Source organism: Apus apus, chromosome 7 (assembly GCF_020740795.1).
Source record: "Apus apus isolate bApuApu2 chromosome 7, bApuApu2.pri.cur, whole genome shotgun sequence".
NCBI classification, from domain to species: Eukaryota; Metazoa; Chordata; class Aves; order Apodiformes; family Apodidae; genus Apus; species Apus apus.
In genome coordinates, this window is record NC_067288.1 from 14,329,849 (window position 1) to 14,345,937 (window position 16,089).

At 40.9% G+C, this 16,089-nt stretch overlaps 2 protein-coding genes across 4 annotated transcripts in view; one reads left to right on the forward strand and one right to left on the reverse strand.

Annotated features, from left to right (window-relative positions):
• The window catches only part of MTF2 (metal response element binding transcription factor 2), a 39,805-nt gene extending 38,715 nt beyond the window's left edge, over window positions 1–1,090 (reverse strand). Inside the window, exon 1 of the mRNA XM_051624628.1 lies at window positions 812–1,090. The gene's annotated coding sequence lies outside the window, so the exon portion shown is untranslated. The remainder of the gene's footprint in view (window positions 1–811) is intronic.
• A 279-nt stretch (window positions 1,091–1,369) lies between these two features.
• Window positions 1,370–15,973, forward strand: DIPK1A (divergent protein kinase domain 1A). 3 transcript variants are annotated; one of them, XM_051625337.1, is made up of 5 exons: window positions 1,370–1,589; window positions 9,236–10,785; window positions 11,087–11,194; window positions 11,851–12,027; window positions 13,177–15,973. In XM_051625337.1, exons 2-5 carry the CDS (start codon window positions 10,666–10,668, stop codon window positions 13,987–13,989), a joined length of 1,218 nt encoding a protein of 405 aa, XP_051481297.1. In that variant the 5' UTR covers window positions 1,370–1,589; window positions 9,236–10,665; the 3' UTR covers window positions 13,990–15,973. The 3 variants fall into 3 exon arrangements, with proteins under 3 accessions (XP_051481297.1, XP_051481296.1, XP_051481298.1); XM_051625336.1 differs by having other exon boundaries at window positions 10,651–10,785; XM_051625338.1 differs by lacking the exon at window positions 9,236–10,785.
• Window positions 15,974–16,089: the final 116 nt, after the last annotated feature.

Below are 16,089 nucleotides of genomic sequence, written 5' to 3' on the forward strand. Positions count from 1 at the left end.
CCTAGCCTGCCATTGCAAGGGTTGGCATAGAGCACTGGATGAAGTAATGGCTTGAGATTATTCAGCAAAACATTTAAGTGCTTGCTCTGTGGTCTCCTGTTGTGGCCCTTCCATTGCGTGCCCAGAATCTAGCCAGACTTGCGCAGAGGGCTGAGCTGCAGAGGGAGGTGACGCAGAAAGCGCGGCCATCTGGGCCTGCCTGGATAGGAAGAGAAGAAAACCCCCTCCCTGTGAGAGTTGCTGGCTGTTATTAAAGCCAGGATGGCTTTTACAGGACTGCCAAATCTTACTAATTAATTTTCAGATTTATACTTCAGAGTGACTCTGGCAGTGATTACATTATTCAAAAAGCATCACAGACTGTTCTTGACTCTTAAAGCACAAGTCTCTCTAAATTCTGCAGAGTTTCAATACTTTGTGAGCACCTAACATTCAGCTTCCAGATACACATCCTTCCTCAAGAGTAAGGCCTGCTAAAAAACCTTAACTTATTCTTACAGTAGCATTTTTGTGACCCAACTTTTCATCAAAGAAGCCTTCTTTGGTAAGTGTACTGAACACCAAAACCCACAAGGTGCTACCTTCCTCTCATTATTTTTATCTCCACACTGTGGAATAACCTCTTTGCCCAAAGTCTCACAGCCGAAACACCTCAGAACGGACAGTCTCACAGCTTCTGACTTTGACTCTGCTCAACATATTGCATTAAAAGAAGTCACAATCAAGTCCTAAACACAAGAAGGCAGAACAAAAATGAAACTTCACATAAGAAAGGACGATTTTACTCAAAGTTAACAGTGTTACCACTAACCTCAACTGGGCCTGGACTTCTCACAGCGGGTGAAGTTCTGAGAGATCCTCTGGTGAAGTCATTGATCATTTTTTCCCTGCTTTACGAGACTGATGTCCCTAACCTGTGTTAATCCGGGCCTATGCAAACACTCCCTCCTTATTTTGAAGGAAATATTATTTTTTTTCCAGACTGTAACAGGCCCACAGCTGTTTTTAATACTGCATCCAGTAAATGACAGGAGCCTGTTCGCAATCAATGAGACACGTTACTTATTAACCGGCTGCTTCATAATTGTCCCCAGACAGAGGCCGAGCGCCTTCTGCCACGTGAGCCCCATGCCGGCCTCTCCGGGCCCGGGCGCGGGAACCGAGCGCGGGACGGACCCGCCGGCTCCAGCCGGCTGAGGGAGGGGGCGGGGCGAGCGGGGCCCCTCCCGCAGCGCCCGGGGAGGCGGGGCCGCCCCCCGCCCCGCAGCCCCGCCCCGCAGCGCTCGTCCCCTCGGAGCGGGGCGGCGGGCGGTTCCTGCCCCGCGGAGGCGGGTCGCGCCCGCTCCCGCTGACAGCTGCTGCTGCTGCTCCCGCTGCTCCCGCTGCTCCCGCTCGGCCGCCGCGCTCGCTCCCGCTCCCCTCAGCACCGCGCGCGTGCCGTTCCGAGCCCGCGGCGCGGCTGCGGCAGCAGGCGGGGGAACGCTCCCCGCTGCTCCGCCTCCGGTCGCCGCCCGCTGCGGGGATGTGTGATTGCCATGGCGAGGCGGCTCTTCCCGGGGTCCTGGCTCAGGAAACCCCAGTACGCGCAGGTAGGCCGGCAGCGGGGCGGTCCGCCGCGGCAGGCCGGTGCCAGCGCCCTGACCTCCCCGCTCTCCCCCGGCAAAGTTACCTCAGGAGCGGACGCCCCCCGCAGGTCTCGCCGCCTTTCCCGGCGCGGGTGCGGTCGTCGTTCTCTCCGGCCGGCGCCTGGCGGCGAGCGGGGCTCGGCGGGGCTCCCGGCACCGGGCGGTCGCGCTGCCGGGCTGAGGCGCTGGCCGCGGCCGGCGGGCCCCGGGGGCGGGTCCTGGGGCACGGCAGCAGGTGCCGGGCGGCCTCGGGGGCTGCGGTGCCTGTTGCCCCGCTCCCGCCGGTCGGATGGAGCTTCTCCTGCCGGCCCCCGGTGCAGCGGGCGCGGCGGGGCGCCCTCCGCCGCGGCCCGCGCTGCTCCCGCAGGACCTGTTCTGCTCCCCGCGGCCCCTCGGGCGCTCCGCTTGCGGGGCCTCAGCGGCCGCCGCTTCGCCAGGCGCCGGGGGAGCCCTCATGCTTCCCTCCACTTGTCCCTCCTTGACACCTGTCGCTGGAGCTGTGGACATGCATCCCACCAGAGCATGGGCTAGAGCTTGCGTGAGCAGAGTGATTTTTTTCACGTGTCCTAAAGAATTAATGTTGGGCATCTCTTTGCTGTCCCGCAGTAGGCTGCCCGGTGCGGCTGTGTATGTGTCATAGACACACTGTTGTATTTACCTGTACCGGTAGACGTTGGCATTAAGCTGTGTCAGGATGTTTTGGTTGAAAGTGCTATGGCTGTCATGTAGCACGAAGTTCTACTGTGAAGTGTTTGTGAGTTATGACCTTGTGGAACATTGAGGGCTATTCTCTGGGGTTCCTTTTTATCTGTTGCATTGTATTTTAATTAAACTTTGACTAAAATGAGCATTTGTTGAGTCGAAGGGCATAAATATAGTATTTCCTGTTCTTATGTATGCTACTTACATGTTCATCATCTGTTGATATCTTGTTAAATACTTTGTGATCATTAGATTGAAAAATGTGACCTTCATCCTGATACATTTTGAAGTCTCAAATGTTTTAATTTCTCATCTGAAGTTGTAATAGTGGCCCTGTGAACATTAACACATTTTTCTGTGTTAGACAACAAATGTAGTAACGGTTTAACTACATTAATTGCTGAGTGCTTTATTGAGATTTGTCTCCAAAGAAGTCAATGCCCACTAAGTGAAATGCTACACTTTAACTCACTGAGATGTAGCTACAAGCTAGATGGAAAGATTTGTGTAATATTGCTATGCAGTATTTCAAGGAGCACACCAGGGGAGATGGTTGTACAATGGAAGGTATTGCTGGCTGGCTTCCATATTCTGTTGGCTGGTGTTCCAGAGTTTTTGAAAATCGTGTTGTGAAACAAGTTGGTAGAACATCAGGTTCTGTGAGACAGAACTTAATACCTGCTCTACCTTTCCTGCTGTAATAGGAGCAGGATGCTGTAAGTTAGTTTGCAACTGGTACTCTGCAGCAAATGGTCTGTTATTATTATTTTACATGTTTTTTAGCTTTTATGCGGAATACTAGATCCACAGGTAAACAGTTGATGATCTTTCTGGCTAAGAGGGGTGTGTTGCCACGTTCCAGCTCATGTAAAAGGAGCAGGGCAAACTCCTAGACATCTTACCTCAGTGCAAAACATAGTGGCTAGGGACTCACAGAGACAACACTCAAGTTTTGTCACAAAACAGGAACTCTGAAATATTTTTTTTTCCTATTTCTTAGACTGCAAATAATGTAACAATAGTAAAACAAAACAACAAAAAGTCCCTCAAACCTTACAAACTTTTAAACACTACTAAAACCACAAAAAAAATCTGATTGTATTTATAGGATATTACAGTTGGGTGATTAACACTGTTGGAATTTGATTCACGTTTTATAAGGAGAGATGTCCCAGATTTGTGAGACATTGTCCTAAAGTTCTTTGTGATAGCTGTGGTTAACAATTGTATCATGAGGCTGAGGACAAGCCAGCAGGATTGCACATGACAATTATTATGTAAAGCACACCTGCATGCTTGGAAACTTTCTGGCCTCTAGAGTTTCTGGACCAGCTTTACAGACTCTCTAGAGATGTCCCATGGACTTCAGCAATGTACAATAGACTGTCTTTGAAGGGTGAAAGAATAAAAAAAAAGAGAAAGTTTCAAGGCCCTACAGAACAGAAATACGCTACATCATCACTTTCCTCTAAGATTTTAATCCTCTTTTTTATTTTGTTGGGTTTTTTTGTTGTTTTGCTTAACGTTTTAAAAGAAAACATGCTGGTTTCCATCTTGGTCATTATTTTATTTCAAAAGATATCTCCAACTCTGTTTCATAGAATCACAGAATGGTTTGGGTTGGAAGGGACCTTAAAGATCATTTACATCCACCCCCCCTGCCTGGGCAGGGACACCTTCCAGTAGATCAGGTTGCTTAGAGCCCAATCCAACCTGGTTTTGAACATTTCCAGGGAGGGAGGCATCCACAACTTCCCTGGGCAACCTAGTAAGGACTTCCTTATTGCATTTACTCAGTTTGGCTACTCACTACACAACTAATTCAAGACACTAGCATAATCTCCAGCATGTCTGCTCGTAAAAGTCTGAATGTGTTCAGTTCATGCCATCTAATACAGCATAGGTTGTTACTCTCAAACATCATGTCAGCCTACCTGAAATGGATCCTATGATCAATAGACCAACCTGAACAGGAACAAACAGGATTTCTAACATGATCAGACTATTTTTTTTTTTCTTTCTTTTTTTTCCTCAATCTGTTATTTCCTACTGATAATACGTAAAACAAATGGAGTGAACAACTCAGATTTGGAGATTAGTGCATTATAGTATGTGGAATACTTTGCAGAATAAGTTCTCTGTACTAATAAACAAAGAGATACTTTTGTACTCTTTAACCATAAAAATGTTTTAAATAAAAAGTACACTTAGCCAAAAAAACAGCAAGTTATGTTGCATTTTGATCCAGTTCTCTCCATATGCTTTGGAGTACATCCAGGCTTGAGTTTTGCCAGAAGTGGTTTTTCAGTTCTGTTCCAGAGGATGAATGTCTAATTATTATTCAATGCACATGACTTAGTAGAATATACAAGTGATGGAAGAAGTCAACTCTGTAATATCCTTTAAGCAGTACAAGTGCCTTCCTTCATTCTTGTGTTCCCTGACTCATATTTCAAAGTCTTGATGGAAGAGTGGAGCAGAGAAGATAAATTGTGTTTACTGGTTTTGAACACTTTCTTCCTTTCTTGATAATTTCAAAACTCCCAGTCTGCCTGTCGCCCTGAATATGTTGTTATTAAATGTTTCCCAGCAGTTTGTCACAATTCCAAATTAAGTCTGTCTACATGCATTGCTCTCTAACCTCTGTCTGGGACTTGTCGCTCAGGAATGTGTTCAAGTGCTCTGCATAGCAAACACACAGCAAGTCTCTGTATTCAGGGTGCATCAGTGCAGATGTGACCTAGGCAGGCTCAGTTAAACCCATGTCCCTGCTGCTTAAGTACAGCACGTGCACATGAGTTCTGACACTTCTGAGATGAAGTGGACTAAGTGTGTCTACACTCTCAGAGCAGTTCTGGGGAAGAAACGGAAATTTGACAGGGTGAATGCATGGGGAGAAACCAAGTAATTATTGAGCTTTTTGCTGACTGCAGTAAAGAAGTCCTTATTAGAAAAGCAATTGCCTTTCAATCAAAGAGAGTGGAACTTTGTGGTATTCTGTAAGCAGATGTATGTTCTTGTCCATGCTCTGAACAGGCAGGATTTAAATCTCTTACAAGTCAAAAGCTACGTGACTGCATTGGCACAGTGCTGAGCCCAAAATAAATCTAGTTTCTCTGGAACTTCCTGCCAAGTATATGATGTAGTTAGATGGCATTTGGGGAGGATTTTCTGTCCCAAACACATTCTCTTTCTGCCTGAGAAGGAGCACAAATTTGGATAAACCCATGTGTACAATATTCTCTCCTGTGCTATGGTCAACACTCTGCAATGGTCCTGAGGCCTGCAGACCACTGCTGGTCTCTGAGATTGTACTAAATGGTGTGCATTTAATACAAAATTACATTAAATTGCTTTCAAGTTTAGTGTTATAAAGGTGTGTGGAAGGACCCAGCAAGAAACTTTGAAGAGTTGTCCCAGAAGCTTTGGTTCCCAAGCAGTTTTACACAGGAAACAGCTTTGCCTAAAATTGACTTTTTTTTTTTTTTTTCCTCAGATTGTATTAGTAATTTTGTGTGCTATATTATATTCCATGATAGTAGGGTTATTAGAAATAGTTTTTTGAAAAAGCACAATACAAATTCCCCCCAGTCTCAAAAGGAAATCACTATCTTACCTTTCAAACAGATGAAAGGTAATCATTTAGCACTGATTTGCTATAGTTCTTGATACATAGGAGCTTTCTCTTATGTATGTGTGGGGAAATACTGAGGAAAGTGATTTTATTCACATTTTCAGTAATTCTATTAATAGAAGACATTTTGTAGAGGTAAAGAAGAGTCTTGTGACAGGCTGTAGGAAGACCACTGTCATAGTTGTCTGTAGAAATGAGGATGTGATAAAATACTCTTTTAGTTCTCTCCACAGGTCTTCTGCAATATTTTATTAAGGGCTTGGTAACTAAATAGTTATGAAAAGTTCACTTCGAAAAACAAAAATCAATTTGAAAAAAAGCAACTACTTTATTTTTCCTGTTCAAACTCTGCCCCAAGCATCCTGTTCTCTGCAGACTTACTTTCCAGACTGACTGCAGCTGTGGAGTAATAATCCTTCACATATTTTGATTTAGTGTCTGTAAATGGTAGTTGTGTCCTCCTTGTGGTTACTTGTTCATAGTAATCTGCAGCCCATGTTTTTTGTTTTATGAACCTCTGTCTCAGACAGATGTTGCTTGAATCACTCAAAACTGCCTGCCTTTATCCTTTGTGTTTGTGGGTAGAACTTCACATAATAAAAAAAGTTATCCTGTTAGTTTAATCTCTGAAAATGTGTGTGATGGAGTTAGAGGTCTAGATCTGGCTTCTGTGAGCTAGAAACCTCTGGAAGAAGACATGCTGGTATGCTGAAGGAAACATAACCTGAAACACAGTACTAATGTATTTTATATTGCCAGAACAGGTATTCTGGAGGCAGTCTGCCTATAAGTAGCAGTCTTGAGGAGGAAAAAAGTAGCAAAGGCTGTAATTGAATGCATTTTGTATTAAATTGATTTGCCCCTGCCAAGGATCGATCCTGCCCTTGTGCTGCAGTCTGCCCTTTGTGGCTAAAAGGAGAAAGTCATGAACTTGAATGTTTTTAATGAATTATGTTATCTTGCTTGGATTGGAAACATTTTTAGCTTGTTTTGAATTTATGCTTTTATTGGCTTTCTGAAGGAAAGAGTAGCTAGACTTATCTGAAGAATGGGACTTAAAGGGAAAGTGTTTCCTTCAAGAATGTGCACTGGTTATGTTAAGATATGAGAGCTTCTGGTAGGATTCAAAAAAGTAATTATGTTTCTTCAAATTATAACTTCATAAATGAATGACACTTGAAGATTAAAGTACGTTATATGGTAGAGGAAGCATCCAGCTTCAGTACTGAATTCTTGTATTATAATGACTGTACTATAGTGCTGTTTACTTTTTAAAATTCCTGAAGAAACTAAGAAAACCACAAAACCTGCATTTCTGGAGAAAGCTTTTATGTGTAGGAATGTCACCTGTCAGCTTTTCCAGTTGCTGTAGGCCTAGTGCTGCACGGAGACTAGGAGACTACTGTTCTTTCTTTCTCTGTGTAGTGTATCTCAGCAGCTGTAGGCTGAGTAAAGAGCATGGGAGGTTGGGTAGGAAGGAAGACAGCTTACCTGAAGTGCCAAACAGGATCCCTTTTACTTTTTTGCTGGCAGCAAATTTAGATATAACATCATAAGTTGTTAAAAAGCTTAAATCCTTTTCAGATTTGATGCTCAGGAGTTCTGTTGGTGGAGGTATGTTTTTGTGTGTGTGTGATGGTCGTGTTTGGGATTTATTTATTTTATGAAATGCACAATGAGATTAGATTTGTTTGAGATTAGGTTCACAGCACTACACTGGTAGTATATACTTAGGTGGAAAACAAAACTTCTTAAGTTAGCTCTGTACAGTATGCAAGCAAGAAGTTAAGGATCTTGGCTTCTACAGACTTTTATGTGGTGGTAAATTTTGACAGGATTTGGGCAAGGGTGTGGAAGTGGGAATAATGAGCAGCTGTTTGCTCAGTTGACTAGAAGTCAGTCGTGACAAAAAGATGAGGACAAAAAGCTAATGAGCATGTCTTCATTGCATAGTTATCAATAATGGAATATGATCTGATTTTATCAAAACACCATGCTTCAAATAATTTTGTACATCTCTTCAGATGCTGCTGTATCTCATTGTGCTTGTGAAGGCAAAGAAGATCTTGCTTTCTGTTTGATGCTGTATCTAGTTACAGAAACATTAGGCCAAAGTAAAAATAGATCAATGACTCACCTAGTTAGATAATTTCAGGAACTGTACTACAGAGCACTCATTAGTATTATTACTAAGTTGAAACAAGAAAAAAACATTTTAAAGTCCAGGTTATGAAACCATGAGGTTTTAGGTGGTATAAGAGCAAATAAAAATAAGTAAGTTATTACAGAAGACACTGAACCTGCATGACTATACTACAGTAGTTCTTACTTTTAAGTGCTAAAACTCTTAAGTACCAACTGGCCTTCTACCAGCAGAAAGTACGAAGGTAGCGAAAAAAAATAAAAGCACATTGTGTTCTCTAGATGGACTGAGAAAAATCTGTTTGCTCACAACTCATACAGATCAGGTGCTCCCTCAATCCTGTACCTTAAATGTTTTTGATCTACTGGTTTGGTTCACCTCACAGTTAAAAATGTGTTTCAAGAGACCTCTGCTGGAGGGCTGCTTCAGCCTGGTAACCTGGGCTTCCTGGGACAGATCTGCTGGGGAAGAATAGATCTCTTTAGTTTGGTTTTATTTTGTGTAGTCTGGATATAAGAACTAAAGTAGGCAAAGAATCTGTCTGCCTTGCATACAGCTTTCCTTTGGTTCTGGAAGTAAGAACGAGAGAGGCACTCTCCTAGTCCTTCACCATACCACCTCTGCTGTCTTCCCAGAGCAGTGAAAGAAAGATGCATGTGGATGATAATCTATTTTGAACAGGGGCAGTAGTTCAGGACAAGGATTCTTAAGTAGGCAAGTTGTGCTGAGAAACTGAAGAGGATGAGGAACCGAGTAGTCCTGGAAACTTACTTGAGAATGTAGCACAGACAGTGAAAGAAAACTGGAAGTGAAGCCAATGTTGCAGAATCAGAAAATAGACTGGAAATAATTGGAAGAAAAAATAATAGCAGATAATGTGTGGTTCAAGAGGGTGACACTACAATTTACCAAGCAAACAGCTCCAAAGAGGTACTGGAAAGAAAAAAGGACTAGTAAGTGAAAATTGTAAATGACTACATACAGAAAATTATTTGCAAGAAAGAAAAGTCTGAGTCTACCTGACCTTGAACTAAGTTTTCAGTTCTCTTCTCTAGGAGGTGATGGTGGGGGAAGTATTTCTGAACCCACAGACAAAGTATCATTTCTCACGCATTGCTGATTCACACACAGGGTGACTTCTGCTTTTCATCAGCCTATTCGAGTGGTGTGGTTTGCAAGAAAGTTTGTGATTCTTCATGTTGCAAGCATGCAGGTGTGGTATTTCGTCTTTTTTAAGCTAGGAGATTGCACTAGAAGTCTTGCAGTTCTGTTGCTTTACTAGTGTTTTTCCAATGGGAAGGGCTTATGTATGGCGTTTCTTTTTTTCATGCTCTCCAACCCTTTGCTGTCAGATTTGTTTTTGTGGCCCTCCTCATACATTTTCTAGGTGGTTTCTAAATGTGTATACCACACAGCATTATTGCTGGGCTCCTTTTGTACTCCCTCCAGTTGATACCCATATCATGGACACCGTGCTTTAGAGCAAATTACATGTTACTCCAACTAAGGTCTTTGTGGCTCTGAGGAAAAAAGCAGAAATTATTCCTGTCTTGCAACACTCCCAATAAAATATTATAAAAGAAGAATTGGCTGAAGGAACTATCTGGTCAAGTTTTATCACCAGAATAAAAGCAGTTAGTTGCATTTATCTCTTCTTTCAACGAGGTAGTTTTAAGATCAAGTCAAGTGAGTGTGTGTGATGGAAAGAAGGAAGAGGGATGTACAACTGAGGCTGCAGGACCACAGCTGCATGGATTGGAATCTCCTTTTGGGCCTTTGGCAATGACCTTTCTTGGATCATTTCTTCCAAAATTATTAGTACCTAGGCTTAGAGAAGGTAAAAAACAGAAAATCAAAATGTGCTTCTTCCCTTAGAAGGCACTCAGCTCTCCCTTGATTCTTAATGCATAAATACTTCATTTTTCCTCTGTCCCTAGTGAAAAATATAAATGTGAGGCCACAGAAACAACAGCAAAGTCTTGCATACAGTTATGGGAAAGACCACTAAAGGTGAGGCTAGTACTGAAGAATTTTACTTGAATAATTAAATGGTGAAATTCCAAGGAAGGAGTGGGAGACTTCAGGACATGGAACCTGTCCATGATACCCACCCTGCTCACTGGCTATCTTTCTTGCATATTTATACACTAACACTGATTATTCTTAGACCAGATTCCTGGTCTGTTGGATTTGGTTTACTAGGAGTGGAACACAACTAACTGGTCTTAAGAAAAAAACGCAGCTACTTGAGCTCTGACAGTTTAAAATTTTGATCAGATTTGTTCTTGCAGCCTGGCTTGCCCTATGAGGGTCTGTCATGTTTTATTTTATTTCTATCTTAATTTTCCTTTCACCTACGTAAGTCAAACTGATCTCCCCTGACATTTTTGCTCACTGAAGGAAGCAAATGTTCCATGCAATGCAGTCTGCCTGTGTTAGCACTGTGGAAGTCGAATTCTTAAAGGTGAAATAGTAAATCATGTTAGTTTTTATTATTGTGATTGCTGAATGAATCACAAAGAGTATTTTCTCTCTGTGTCCTCTAGGTACGTTTCTCTTATATGCGGATGAAGTATCTCTTCATCTCTTGGTTAGTAGTATTTATTGGCAGCTGGGTTATGTATGTTCAGTACTCCACCTACACAGAACTATGCAGAGGACATGACTGTAGGAAAATAATAGTAAGTATATTTAGCATAGCTTTCTTAAGTGTTTGTCCTTACTATTTCCAGAGCAAATTCAGCCAGTGGCACATGTAAATTAATTAAATTCTGATAGTCCAGCATGTTGAAGTAAGATTACCTCTTCAATTACAGATAAAACCAGTCATGTTTTATTAACATTGTTTTGGTATAGGGTTATTTAAAATGTTTTCTTAGATTTTTTTTTTTTTTTCTTTCAAGAGTCAGATGTTGGGAGAGACACAGTTGTTGCCTCCTTTCTTGGGCAATCAAAAAAGTACTTTTCTCCTCTTTGTTTCAGTGTGATAAATACAAGACTGGAGTTATTGATGGGTCAGCATGTAGCAGTCTTTGTGCTAAAGAAACACTGTATTTTGGAAAATGTTTGTCAACAAGGCCCAATAACCAGGTAAGGCTTTACACATCCAACTCAGTTTTATTATTTCCCACTGAAGTGTCATTCTCTAGAACATGAAGTAGACTTTAGTGTCAGCAGTGTCTAATACAAATTATTTCAAACTCGTTTGTTGTGACATGCAGAGCATGTTTATATGTATTTTTATATATGTATATCCAATATTAATAATAATATATTACATACAATATGCATACACACATATATTACACAGATACATTATTCCTGTATGTAGGGGGAAATGTTATTGTTTTATAATGCATGTGTTTTATAAGCATAATATACTGGGTCCTTCCATGTTTTGACAGAATACCTGTACTTCTGTGTAGCATACTACTACTCTGCTATCCTGCTTCCCAAATAGAAGCAGCAATCCCTTAGCAACCTAGGCAAAGGTGTTAGTAATGCCAATACACTGTGTATCAAGTCCTCTTTCTATTTTGATGGTGTGGTGTCTCCAAAGTACCTGCAGGAGTGAATTGTATCTGAAACTGCTCATCTGAATGTGCCCTGTGCATTGGCTGTATGTAGGAGCAAGTTTATAATCTGTGTTGCTACTTGACTCTTGAAGCAGTGGTTGGAGTAGAGGTGGTCTTTAGATGATGGATTTCTACAGTGTTGCTTTTCCTTTTCCCTCTTTTCCTGCATAGATGTATTTAGGAATCTGGGGAAATCTGCAAAGTGTTATAAAATGCCAGATGGAAGAAGCTGCTCAACTTGGTTTTGGTACTGACCCAGAACCAAGGAAGGAAATAGTCCTATTTGATAAACCAACAAGAGGAACCACTGTTGAGAAATTCAAAGAAATGGTTTATGGTCTTTTTAAAGTAAGTACATGCTCATTTGTTCTGTTTTGACAGAAAGGCTTATTTTTCTGACGCTGGAGAGAATACCCTATTGTGTGCACATTAGAAAAATAATCAGAACAGAAATTGTTTTTCCCAGAGGTCCTTCTCTCAAAGTCTGAAGTAACTAATGATCAGGTTTTTTCCTTAGTTTTTAACAGAGGGAAGCTAGTACGCATCTTTCATTTCTACAGCTTTCACTTTTATTTGCATAGAAAACATGGTTAAAAAAACACTTGGCTGCTTTTGGGGTTATTGTGACCAGGTAGAAAGACTGAAGCACAATTGAAAAACTGTTCACACTTGGAAAGGTTACTATGCTAGCTGAGCAGCAGGGATCTCTCCAAGAATGACCAGCCATACTTCTCCTAGTTCTGTGTTATATTAATGTGATACTTTCATCATGTAGTCATCACTTCAATGCTGTGTCTTTACTGATTTTGGATTTTATTTTGTAAAATTCTCTTGCTGTTGTCATAGCTCCTATGTCCCCAGTGATGGAAATAATGCTGCTCTAGCTGAGTGAGCATGTGTACGCACGCATTCACATACAACACAACTACGTAAAGCTGATTACAGTTGTCATGCATTACAGTAGCTTTGTCTTTAAGAATGAGTGAGTAACAGGTGGCTTAGAGTAGATTTTTAGGAGAATTTGGGTAAATTTTGTCTGACTTCTTGTATGTGTTGATGGTAGTTGAAAATGCAACAGTTCGGATTCCAGCTATGGCTTATTTCTCTGTATTGATACCATGGAGATGGTTGTTTCAAATAACAAAATTATTTTTTTCAGGACACTTGACCATATAGGATTTGTACCCAGTGTATCTTGGTACTTTTTATAGTTGGCCAAAATGTAGTTTGATACTGAAATTTATCTACACCTGTAAGGTTTAATAATCTGAAAACTAAACCTGGTCTAAACATTTTACTTGTACAGTTTTTAACAGAACAAAAAGGAAGCTCTTCAGGCATCTGCTAGCAAGTCCTGTAACATCTATAACCAATGAAAACAAGAACATAACATATCCTACTATGCTATCCATAGAAGGAGAGTAACAGGAGGTAGAATGTCAGGTGGATTGGTGGTGGTTAAATAATAATAAAATCTTTTTTATTTTTTGCTTTTAGGCAAAATTGGGCGAACAAGGAAATCTTTCAGAACTGGTTAATCTCATCCTGTCTTTTGCTGATGGAAACAAAGATGGCAGAGTTTCTTTGCCAGAGGCAAAATCCGCATGGGCACTTCTACAGCTAGATGAGTTTCTGTTAATGGTGATCTTGCAGGATAAAGAACATACTCCCAAGTTGATGGGCTTTTGTGGGGATCTCTATGTGACTGAAAGAGTTGAATATACCTCCCTCTATGGAATCAGCCTTCCATGGATTATAGAACTTTTCATTCCTTCTGGCTTCAGAAGAAGCATGGACCAATGGTTTACACCATCTTGGCCAAGAAAGGCAAAAATAGCTATAGGGCTTTTAGAATTTGTAGAAGATATTTTCCATGGACCTTATGGAAACTTTCTTATGTGCGATACCAGTGCCAGAATCTTGGGGTATAATGATAAATACGACTTGAAAATGATGGACATGAGAAAAATTGTTCCAGAAATTAATTTGAAGGAAATAATTAAAGATCGTCAGTGTGAATCAGATTTGGACTGTATTTATGGTACAGACTGTAGAACTCTCTGTGACCAGAGCAAAATGAGATGTACCACAGAAGTAATTCAGCCAAACTTGGCAAAAGCCTGTCAGCTACTTAAAGACTATCTGCTTCGTGGTGCTCCTTCTGATATCCATGAAGAACTAGAAAAACAACTGTACTTGTGTATTGCCCTTAAAGTCACAGCAAATCAGATGGAAATGGAGCATTCTTTAATACTCAATAACTTAAAAACTTTACTGTGGAAGAAAATTTCCCATACAAATGATTCTTAACTTTCTCACCAGCAGAAGATCCTGATGCCTGCCACTAGAGGTGGCCTATCACATTTGGTAAGAATGACCTGCAGCATTTTTTGAAGATGTTTCTTTACTCAGAGCTCATGAATGGCTCTTTAATTCTTGCCCTTCAGTCAGTACCTTATGACAGTGTTTCTTAGGGAACGAACATGCCACTGAATGATTGGGCAGAGGACAGAAGCACTTGTGGTGTTCCAGTTCTGTGTTATGGAAACAAAAACCCTGCATGCTTGACTGTTCTGTGCACTTTGTCAGATCTTGAATGGGATGCAAGTGTTCACTGTGCCACCACATCAACTGATGGAACATCGTACAATTCTGTGAAAATCATTGCTCACTTGTGAAACACCTGCTAAAGGTTTTTATCCTAAGGAGACTTATGAAGAACCACCACTACTGCAAATAACGTGTCTGAGTCCAAGCTGCTGTTGTGAATAAACTGAACTGAGACTCATGTTTACCGTGGCATGGCAGAATTTGCACATGAATAATTTTTAAACTGTGGAAAACCAGAATTTTATTCTAAACCTGACAGGTTGTAATATGAGACAAATCAGATTCTGTTTACACCATGTTACCTCATGCTTACATCTTGAATGTTTAAGTAGTTCAACACTTTTTAAATTAAGTCCTTATACAGTGAATCATATTGGGAGCCAAGAATTTTAGAATGTTATTTCTTACAATCACGTACACAGTGTAGGGGAGAGATCAACACATCTGCTCCGAGCTGCAATTATTGTACTTCAGTTGAAACCTTTAACCCAAATTAAGCTGTAGCAAATACTGAAAAGTATTAAGTTTGTGGACTAAGCTATGAGAACTGAATTATTTTTAAAAATACTGGAAGCAGAAATGCCCTAACAGTTGAAAAAAGGAAAGCTTGCATAGTCTAGGAATCTGCTGAGATGTGAAACACACAATAGATGTGGATAAAGCCTTGACCCTTTACTGTCCCTCCAAATTTAGCTAGACTTGTACTTAAATCTTCTTGAACCGTTGCAGGAAATATGTTAGCAAGAACAAGACCTGAACTGTAGGACAGAAGCTGCATTGTTCAGGATCATGAAATATTGCTTAAATGGGAGCCTATGAGACAGTAACAGCTAGAATTGAGGTGAAACATAAGTGAGCTGTAGTGTTAACTATTGTTTTTTCTTGTAGCAGCTGCAAGTCATTGTAAAGTCTCGAGTCCTGAGTAAATAAACACCATCTGATCCTGGCACTCCACATGGCACAACTACTGTACCACCTTTAATCTGCATCCCTGTTGTTTCTCAGATTTACATCTATTTTCACAATTATGCAGAATTGGAATGTTCATAAAACACAATGCTATGCTCAATACTTAACTGTTAATGCTTAATTTACAAGTGTTTTAGGTATGAAGTAGTTCCATCATTAATTATTTTAATGGCAGTCACCCCTATAGTTTTAAATCATGTCCCTTCAATTCATTTTCAGCATAGGTAAGGACAAGATTTATTGAAATATCTGCAAGGTTGCTGATTGCTTTATGTATCCTGTATTAAATGCATTCCTGGAATTATTAAGCTGAAGTACAGGACCAACATAAAGTAATTTCTCCATACCATATATAAGAGCATGCAGCTTGGGTTACAAGTGTCCTTTTTTGTAAACATCAGCTTTTTAGTTTAAGAATTACTATGCTAATTACTGTCTATAACCTGATAATGTTCTCCAGCCATGCTGCACTCAAATGTGGTCATGTTCTTGGGGGAAAGATCTGACTGTGATTGCTACTGGGTTTTGGGCAGAGGTTACTGAATCCAAAATCATGCTGGGTATTTTGAACAACTGGAAAAAGTGTTCAATGGTGCAGTTTTTTTGTACAGAACCTTCACTTTTATTGCTGTTGCCTCAAGCTGGAGCTTTCATTGTAAAAGAAAACCCCACACTTTTGTTTACAATAAATCACAGGCCTCCTTCTCTCTTTCAAGAGCAGTACTTACCCTCTGTCAGTGTCTTAAAGCAAGACATTCATCCTTGTAGGCTACCTGAACCTGGGGCTTTAGAACCAGCTGGGCCTACTACTGCTTTTTTCTTAAGCCACAT